Here is a 10372-nt window from a genome sequence, read left to right on the forward strand (position 1 = left end):
TCTCTAAAGGGCAGCAGTCACCTCATTTGCATATTCGGCGCCTGTTCTATACATTCTGCGACGTTTACCAATCAGGGCGGCACATGAAGCAAGCCACGCCCGCGCGGCAACTCGTGTCGCGCGCCTCACCAGTATAGTACTGGTACTAGAGCAGACAAAAGTTGGTTAGTTTTTCCCCTTACCACTTCAGCAGGCATCACACACGTGGGGGCATTTTGTAGTGTTTAATTAAATTCAAGCAAGTTTGCCCTACGGTATTCGGGAGCTCGAAAACTGCACCGACGCCTTTGAAGGAGCTGCTGACTGCGAGTTCACCAGCTGAAGCCAGATACTACCGTGGAAAAGTTATTGTTGGGCAGCCCGTGGGGTTTAAAGTTCAGCTAACCGTAGCGGCGCTGGCTACCCTCTGGCTACTAGCAGGTAGTTAGCTCCATATCTTTAGTGATTACGTTAGTTTGGTCACAATGTCAGCTGTGTTCCAGACACGACGTGCTTTGGTGGAAATACCCGCCCCGCAGCCCAAAATTGCAGGTAAGTCTGAAAATTTACGGCTCTTTTTTTCTGGCTGCGGAAATTTGGTGTAACGTTAACGTGAAATTCTTTGTTGGGGTGGCGCGCCACTTTGCCATCATGCTAATGTTATCACAAGCGCGCGCCCGCGCCCCTAGGATAAACAGGTTGTTATCGGTGACTTTAATGTCAACTTTACAAAATTAAGGATGGTATACATTTTACACTGAAATTCGTTCCCCTATCGGTTTATACGGTGTGCTTTGTGCTGTGTGTAAAATAGCAAATGACGTTGTAGGAAATATTAACAGGAGCCGTTGTCACCCAAAGAGTATTTATTAAATTTTTTTAATCTTTCAACGTTACAGCTCGAATGAGGAGGTCCTACCTAGAAATACTAAGTGCTCGTTTGGCTCCATCTCCACTTCCAAGGGGGAAGAACACAAAGCGCGTGCAGTCACGTAAGTAACGTTCCATGTGGGAAAAGTAAATTTTTAAATGACAACAGAGAGGAATTGTGAGCGTATTTTGTCTTCTAATACGCATGTTTCCTTTTGCATTTCAAAGTTATGAAATCTGAGAGCTTGAAATTAAATAAGACTGTTCCGAGCATTAAAAGCTGTTCTCCTTGTCTACTAAAACACTTTTGAAGTAAATGCCACTACTTAACAACTGATGACTATTCCCTTTGTTAATTACTTCAAAAGGTGTTAGGTTTACCCCTGTAATTGTTTGCTGTGGCCTGTTTTTGTCTTCATCATACCTCTTTTGTTTTGCAGTGGACTTGTCCATTGGTGGGCTGTGGAGTGGGGGCATAGAGGAGCACTGTGAGAAGATGGATGAGCACCATACTCCCCTCTCCAAACCGCAGCTTGTGCAGCTAATCAGATCTCTCATCTTAGTTGAACAGGTAGGCATCCTGGCCATTACACATGACCATATTAATAAGATCACATTTGGGGGGAGATTCATCCCAAGCAGAGTTTTAGTAGTCACATTGTAAATATGTACTAATTAACTCTGAGCCATCACTACATATTATGTAATTTGATATATGATGTTTTGCATTGCATCCTAGAGCCAAGAGCCCAGAATCCTAGCATCAGACCTGAAGTATCTCCAGGAAGACCTGCAACAAAAGAAAGCAAATGTTTACAGGTCCATACCCTACTCACGGCTTGGCTCTAACAGAGACGCCCACTGCTACAGAAAGGCATATCCTCACCTGGTGGCGTTCAAAGTGAGTACCAGTGGTGTTGGGGCATTTTTGTATAAATGACTGCACTTTTTGGAAACCTGCAGATATAATTCTATTTACATACTGTCCAATTCTAATTAGCAGGAAGGCGATATATCTTATGTTCGAGTTAAGCACACCCCTGCTATTTAAAAAAAAATTATTTTCTAATTTAGTTTGTGTTCTGTTCGTAAAGGGAATTTTTGTCACTGACATATTAAAAACTGCTCCATATGTTACCTCCTGTGTATTGAGTGTTTCATTGTGTCATCCTAATCTGTTACCACACCGTATCCTCCCCCTCAGGTTTCATGTCAGGAGTGGGGCCAAGTTCTTCTGAGGAACAAAGAGTGGGACGCTGTGTTGGAGCACACAATGATGGCGTGGCGGTACACCAGCGAGCTGCCGCAGTGGGATACAGCGAACCATAACACTCTCCGAGAACAGTGTTACAGCATCCTGGCATCTCACAGCCTCACTGCTCTCCAGCACTACCACCCTGAAACTAGCAGAGGACACGAGCTGCTCAGAAGGTAATATTTAAGTTGTATCCATTATAATCAGGTTAAGGCAATGCTCAGCAAGGAAATGATGATGTAAATAGGATTTGTAATTGTGATGGTGTTTTGCCTTCCTGCACACCTCTTAAAGGTCACACAGTGAACCAAAAAACTAAGTGGTGTGGCTGTTATTTTGTGGCACTAATGGGATGTTCAGTACAGACTGTCCACATCCTACACGTGACCCATAAACAGGTTTGAGTTCAGAGTATCATGGAAATAAGGCTACAGCAAATGTAGGCTTTTCTGGAATGACCTTTTTAATCTGTGTTGAACATTTTTGGCCACTATAGGCTTGACAGCTGAAACTGTGATGTACTTAAATTACTATCAGCTTTCAGCATTTACATTCCAGTTTTTCTCACATAGACATTTTTAGCATTTTGCAGAGAGATGTTTGGTGTTGCATTACAAGACGTGGACATGGTGGATATTTTACAAGCATGGACCAGGTAAAGTAACGGTGAACACCCTAGTGCAGATTTCATTTGGTACAACTTTGGTTTCGAAAGGCTACGTGGTTAACGAGCCTTCTCCACATGCGGCGTACCTGCTGCTATGAGAACAGAAAAATCCAAAAGACAAGGTCTGTCTTTTTGGCGACTTTATAAAATGTACTGCTGATGGAAAATGTCAACGGAGCAGACGCATACAGGGAGAGAGAAACCGAAAGAGGCGGAGCATCAGTACAGTCATTCTGTGTGGGGGAGGAGGGGAAACACTGCGTTCTCTTTGCTGACATGTTAGCAACCCAGTGTTGACTTAAAAATCCAGCTGAAGCTATGCAACACAGGCATCCTGCTAGAGCTCTGTCTTGCCATCTGAATGTAAGTTAGCTTACCTTTTAGCCCTGTGTTGGTACACAATCCCCTGAGGAACTTTATCTCCTAGCTAGAAGTTCCATTTTCTACAGCTCTGACTGGGATGCATAAAATCTGTAATGTATTTTGCTTATTAGTAATTTTGATTATTTTAGGAGCTAAAGTAAGATTCAGGACCTCCAAAGTAATGGTTGCTTACATTCTGAGTTAGCTGTTAAAGTAAACTACTACAAATTTGCTTTCTGTTGGTGCCAACTATGTAGGCTCTTGATATCATTCATCTTAATCATTTTCGTACTGGTGCAAGTGCTTTAGATGTAGTTTGTTTTGGATCAGTTCATCAGCTCCAGAAAACCTAAGTAGTGCATTCTTTAGCATTAATATAACTGAGAAGATATACAGATGAAACTTGTCTTAACAGAGAACTCTTGTTTTTCCTTGTCTCTAGGTTGAAGACGGCTCAGTTGTACAGCCAGTCAATTGTGCCCTGTATTCAAGAGTTGCAGAGGATTATGGGATGTGCTGATGACTCCATGGACACACAATAACACAGACACTATTTAACCAGCCAGCTATACTGTAGTGAAAAATATGCTGCTTAGATTTATCTAAATGACTTGTGTGGCATGTGTTGTGCTGGGCCAGAACATTTTACATGGTAGTGTTGGGGGGGGGGGAGACCCACCTTCTAAATGGCTGAAAATGCAACAAACCCTCTTATTTAAATGATATGCCATTTTTTTTACATCAAATGGCAAGTATTATTACAAGGAGTTTAACATTTGTTGCATGGCACACCTCATAATGTGTTCATAATTTAACATTATTCTTATTCTCATTTTACCTGACAGCATATTACAAAAAACAGGTTTCTGAGAAATGTTGCATTAGGTTGGTGCTGGCAGTGATAAATTTAATGTTTGTATATTTTTAGAACTTTGTGTACAATAACTTTTTCATCGACCACTGAAACTTTAAAAGTATGAAATTGCCTTTCTTGTTTATAAGGGCAGGTTTGTTTGTCTGTATGTCCTTGTTTTCGTTCACAATACTTGAAACTGTGGCCTTTGCTGTCTTTAACTGTAGATATGTTTTATATGTATGTCTTGTTTGTAGAAAATCGTTTGTCACTGATTGCACTGTTTGTCCTGAAAACTTGAAAATATTTTGATAAAATGGACCCTTGATTTCAATAAAGTTACTTCGTATTTGTGAGATGTTATTCTGTTGTGTTTTGGCTTCACTATCCTTTATCTCTGTTGGCAGATATATCAAACGGCACTTTTAGTCCACCAAAGGGGAGTTAGAATCCCTTTCATTTGTAGTGTGTTTACATCAGACATCACCTCTGCAACTTGTATGACTGTTTTAATTCTACGTTTAGGCTATTAATGCGTTTCTGTAATTGTCAGGTACTTGACGTAAGCAGTTGGCATTTTGTGCGCTCTGCTACATAATACAGTAACTGCAAAGATAAAAGCAGTGACCATACAGGTCAGTGATCCTTACTTGTGAGAAGTTGTCAACAGAGCAGTTTCACATAATATGCACCTAAACTTGCTCAAGATATACCGCTTTATGTGTGCAACACATTGAGACCTTTCCAGGCTTCTCATAGTGAATTATTGGGCTGCCTACAATGACATGCCATAGTACTATAGTTTCATATAGACCTATAAGACTACTGTGACTGTGTTCATGCTTGTTTTTGTGTGTGTGAGAGTTGGAACTAAAACAGCACTGTGTGTTTTTTGTAGTGCTTAATTTTCCAGATAATCTGTATGCTCACAGTAAAGTTTTGTAGTTGGGCTAGTTTCTGCCTCAAATTGATTTGTTTGCTGTGGGTGGAGTAGCCTGGGATAGTTGATTTGTAGACTGGAGTTTGCAAAGCGCCTTGATTAGAGACTTGTGTCTAAAAATGGGCCATTGCAGTAGATAAAAGGATTAATCAGTCAGTGGATTGATCATTTGTCCGTTCTGTCTGCGTGGGAGCTCTACTATTTAAATTACCATTTTCTACCACTAGATGGAGCCCACATTGCACAGTTTTCCAACATCCAGTGTTGCTGTCATTGGAGTCAGGCTTGTGACTTCAATGGAGGAGTAATGTTAATGCCACTGTAGAAACAGCTGTTGCCATGGCACTCTGTAGAGCGAATATTAAATGCTATTTAGAGTTCAAGATAATGAATGTGAGGCTGATAGGGTGAGAGGCTGTTGGATGACATGGCGACAATTTCTTTGTCAGAAATTAAGAGATTGCTGTAATGTTACTTTATTACTCATATAGGGAGATGTATAGTCGCATTGTTGTCCTTTGGGGACTCTCCTATAATATCTACATTTTTTGTGTAGGTATATATTGTACCTTTAGTATTCAGCTGTGATGTTTATACTTTAAAAATCAGGATGGTACTATTATTTCTCCTCAGGGTATTGCATGGAGTGGAATGTAGTAAAATTACAGCTATGGCAACAAAATATGTCAATGTGGCCAACCCACTCACATAGATATATGGTGTTAATTTGTAATTTATAAATTGGAGCTTAAATTGAGGGGCTGTTGGTGGTTTAGTCTTCCACAAGTGAGTCCACATATAGCGGCCTACATCAAATCCCGCTGCGGTCTTGTTTCTCTCTCTGTCCCACTATCTTTTATTGCTTCTCATTACAGAAAATAATAATAGTAACAAAATATGGGATAATACCACAGAGCCAAACCAAACCATCACAATAACTTAGCTATCATAGCTTGCTCTTCAAAGACATTTAATGCGATAATATCAAAATTACCACTGCAAATTGTTCCTTCTAAATCTAAATGTTCAGTAGTATAACTAGAAGCTATTTCACTTATGCTGTAAATGCATGGCCTGGTTTTCACCTGGGATTAATCCTCTAAGCGAATGTGTTTTAAAAGTAGAATTCAGGGGATGTCCTGAGCTACTGTGAAGGCTACCAAGTAGTTCTTAGCGAACTCTGATACACTGAATCGAATGCACAATGAGGAGTGTTTTGTAGCAAGCACACTAGCTTACTGATCTTGGCAGTGTAATAATAATAATAATAATAATAATAATAATAATAATAATCTTTATTTGTAGAGCACTTTTCAAAAACAAGTTACAAAGTGTTTTAACAAGTGTAGAGGAAACAACCCCTTAAAGAGGTCCACTGAAGTAGTAAGTTAAAATGCCTTTACTATGACATGGCTGCGAAGATAAAAAAATAATCAATGCTTTACAGCACCCCTGTGCCTTGAATGTTTTTTTGGTTGTTGTTTTCTTTGGGGAACCTTCACTACAGCGCCAGAGATCAGAGTGCTACCAGCTCCAAAGACAGACCTCCCTGTTTGTTTGTCTCCGTGCATAGCTGTTAACCTTTTGTAGAGCAGTACATTCTGTATTTTACCTCTACACTATAAAACACCTCAAACAGTGCTCTATTCAGCTTATCTAAAATCAGAAATAGTTTATGTTCCCAATACATTTTGTCACTAGAGGTTTCGGGAGAATATTTCACTATTTCATTTGCTCATTATCTCTCAAGTAGCTCCAGAGATAGTGATGCAGTTTTGTATTAAGCCGCGTGTAACAAAAGAAATCTAACTTGGACAGTTACATAATAGAAGTTGTTGGTCTGAGACTTTTTTTGGAAAAAACCCGGAGATAGCACTGACTAGCTGACTTTATTATTTGTAAATTATTGAGCTATGTTTTCAGTTTTTGTTATTCATCTATTAGAGATGCACATTATCTAGCAATTATGCTGTCGGTAGTGTAGTCTCTTTTGTACTTTTGTGGATGTCAAAGTTATTGTCACATAGAGGTACTGAAGATCAGAGTATGGTAGCTGCTTTCTAGACTACCTATTTTGTGCCAATGTTTGGAAATAATCCATCTCAACAATATACAGCCACAATATATATATTTCCTTTCGCAATTTTGCTCCACTGTTGCTGTCGATATTGTTTTCACCAACTGCATATATGCGCACCAAACCTGTGAAGGCTGCAATGATGATTTTTGTGATTTGGTTTTGGAAGGCACTGGTAAATTGTCATCCTGCCGATAGGGCGTCATTTTAAGAAAACGCTTTCATGTGTTGTTCTGGAGGACAGTTACTAACAACATATTGTTTGGCACGTACAGCTGCTACTTGAGTTTTTCTGGCATGGTCATATGGTATCTCCTGACTTTACAAGTTGACAAAAACTGCCTGACTGCAGTATTAGATAACTGACTGGCATACAGTGGATTAAAGGATAATGAGGGCTCCAAGGGAATCTAACTTTGTCGACCCATCATTTTTACAGTTTTCAGTCATGAAATGTTGACTTTGGCCGAGGGAACAGCTGATCTGGAACGCAAGAGTGTTCTTAAAGAGCTGGAAAGAAACAGAGAAACTCACAGAGTGCGGAAGTTGATGAGGCGTTGTGAAGGAAATTGGGGGTACCAAAACAAGTTACTTCATCCCAAATATAGCTCCCGCAATGCCCTGGACATCATAGATGATTATGTTCCTGATGAATTCCCACTCGGTCGAATGTCAGGTTTACATTGGCGGTTTTTAATTCTGGACCTCAGGATGCATAGCTGTGTTGCTTTTCATTCAGCTTGAGCCATCTAGAAAAAGGGCTGATATACACCTGGGATGCCAGGTGAGTGTAATTATTGATAATTAACTAGCTATGAGGATAGAAAACTAGCTCTTCCGAGTCTCAAGGAGTTACAGAAGTGACTGAGAGTGAGCGAACACATTGACTGATTGTTTGTACATGACTTGAATAACCTTACACAGTTAAAAGTCCTCTCATAGACATCTGCACTGACATTCAAACATCTGTCACTGCAGCTTGGGCAAACAGAGCTGAAAGAAAATGAAAGGGAGCATTTTGATGCCATGTAGCTGGAATTACAATGATGAATCCAAAGACCGGAGGAGGTACCAAGGACACTGATACAACAGCAAGGGCAAAACTTGTAACGGTACTGGAGATGCCCTTAACAGTCTCATAGTCTTCAAGTTTTATAGTGTTTTACAACAGTCTGCTCCGTCTAGAAAGTAACCAGTGCTTTGGGTCAGTTATTCCTGCTAGTTAATTTCCCATATGATCATTTAGATATACTGCATGTACTGTAAGCTGTCCGTGTTCATAGTTTTTCCACAGTAGCCATCAATACAGTTGCTACCACTGATCGTCAGAATTACACTGAAATATGCTTTTAAAGTGTTCAGTTTGAAGTCGGTTGAATATTCATTGCTGTCAAGGTTGAACGCAGCTGAGCTATAGAATTCACAAGGGACGTTTTTTGAAGTACAACAAAAATAAATGGCTGAAACCTTATTTAAACTGTCTGAATACTGATCCATCAAGGATTCATTTACATTTATTTTGCATCCAAGGTCTAAATAAACCCTTTTCATATCAGACATTTGGCATGTCATAGTAGGAAAACTGTGTAATAAAAACAATGATGGCTGCATTCCATATAGGTGTTGTTAATATATATGTATCTAGGTGAAGTTTCAAGTTTCTTGATGCATGCTGGTTTCCTGTGGACCTAGAGTTAAAACGGAGAGTTAGAGTGATTCAATGCCATCCACAGGTAATTTTAATGCTTTGCAGCATGAGTTGCTCTTACATCAGCTCCTCCGTTTCCATTAAGCATTGCATTGTGGGCATTAACAGCACATGCCAAAATAAGCACATTTTGTATGCATTCTGACTGGCTACTTTTGCAGTGTAAATACTGTACATACACAAAACCTGTAATGTGTAGCGTGGTATTGGGACATAGCTAATGTGAGCCAGCAATACTCTTACTGGAACCAATGATGCAAAACTTGTTGAGTTCGGTCTTTGGGAAATATGTTTATTCGACTAGTAAGTTGATTTTCAGGCCAGGCTAGCTGTTTCTCCCTGTTTCCAATCGTTGGGCCAAGCTAGGTGCTAGCTCCAGCTTCACATTGAATATTGAACGCACAGACATAAGAGTGGTATCAGTCTTTTCATCTAACTCATGGCAAGGAAGCAAAGAAATGTGTTTTTCACAGTGACTGTTGTATCAGCAGTATCTTCACTTACATCATTTTCAGATTCGTCCCTCTGGGATTGCAGTATGCAGCCAACATTTTAAAATTTTACATGAAAATGTAAGCCGAGGCCTTCCCTTCAACTGCACTTCGAAGCTCCACAATGGAACACTTGCACCTCTTTTTTTTGTTAAAAATATGGCAATTTTATTTCATTGTTGTTTGAGTCTTTGGGTTAAACATTTTTTGTTTTTTTTTTGCATGGATAAAACGTTCTATTTATTCTCTAACAGTGGATATTTCCAGTGAGCGGGCCCACTATTTTTGAGATTTTTTTTTTCATTTACAGAAGAGCAAAGCAATTTGTTCAGTGGCAAAAGGTCAATAAGAAATGAGTGAGCTCTATCAAATCCTGAAAACGAGTCCAGTTGGAATCAGAATACACAGTAATGTGTCGTTTTTACAAAAAGATCCACCCCTGTGTTTGAATTGTTTTTCTTGTATTTCTTCTTTTTAAGACCCTTTAAAACAGCGTCAAGAGGCTGACAAGATGGAAAGAATTAAGGAATTACATGTAACAAAGGTCACAAGTCTTATTTGAACCCATGATCTACAGTTTAGTCTACTCTGAGTATGTAAATATATAAACCTGAATATAAATTGCAGTGGAATTAGTATTGTAGGTAAAGCATAGTTTGTTTGTTTTCTAGCCCAAAAAGGGAAATCATGTTACACTCTCTTCCATCTGCCTCATCAAAATCTAGGTTCAGTGGTAACTTGGCTCATATTTAAGATGGCTGCGCTTTACATGCTCAAGGACTCAGATATTTATGTGACTTGGACACCGAGCATTAGAATGTCGCCGAGTACTGACAAAGAGTGAGGATCATTCAGCAGGAGGGTGTTTCTGAGTGAATATATGACCACGTAATGGCACAGTCAAAACGAATTATGCCAAGTTGTTTTAGATGACTCTAAAATATTTGGCTCCCGAATCTCTAAACTGCAAATGTTTAAAAGGCAGGTTGATTCTACGTGCCCCTCGGGTCAATGGAAGCAGGTGCTCATGAATAAAGAGGATGTTAAATATGCGTGAAGTTATTAATTACGAGCCTGATATTTTTACAAGGTGCTTCTGTATTTTGGCTGCGCTAGTCAGGCACGGCTGTCAATACTTTTCTTCTTCTTGTGCTTGTCTTCACTCGCTC

At 39.6% G+C, this 10372-nt stretch overlaps 1 protein-coding gene across 1 annotated transcript; it reads left to right on the forward strand.

Moving 5' to 3' along the window:
• Positions 1-100: 100 nt before the first annotated feature.
• Positions 101-4343, forward strand: LOC123974890. The gene is made up of 6 exons (XM_046055898.1): positions 101-531; positions 879-971; positions 1290-1420; positions 1589-1750; positions 2054-2280; positions 3577-4343. Exons 1-6 carry the CDS (start codon positions 465-467, stop codon positions 3674-3676), a joined length of 780 nt encoding a protein of 259 aa, XP_045911854.1. The 5' UTR covers positions 101-464; the 3' UTR covers positions 3677-4343.
• The last annotated feature ends 6029 nt before the right edge of the window (positions 4344-10372 follow it).

The sequence above is a fragment of the Micropterus dolomieu genome, linkage group LG01, assembly GCF_021292245.1.
Source record: "Micropterus dolomieu isolate WLL.071019.BEF.003 ecotype Adirondacks linkage group LG01, ASM2129224v1, whole genome shotgun sequence".
Lineage (NCBI taxonomy): Eukaryota > Metazoa > Chordata > Actinopteri > Centrarchiformes > Centrarchidae > Micropterus > Micropterus dolomieu.

Coding starts and splice junctions, on each gene's coding strand:
- LOC123974890 (XM_046055898.1), top strand. CDS start 465: ATGTCAGCTGTGTTCCAGACACGACGTGCTTTGGTGGAAATACCCGCC. Junction 1,421..1,588: donor CTCTCATCTTAGTTGAACAG/GTAGGCATCCTG, acceptor ATTGCATCCTAG/AGCCAAGAGCCCAGAATCCT. Junction 1,751..2,053: donor CTCACCTGGTGGCGTTCAAA/GTGAGTACCAGT, acceptor CCTCCCCCTCAG/GTTTCATGTCAGGAGTGGGG.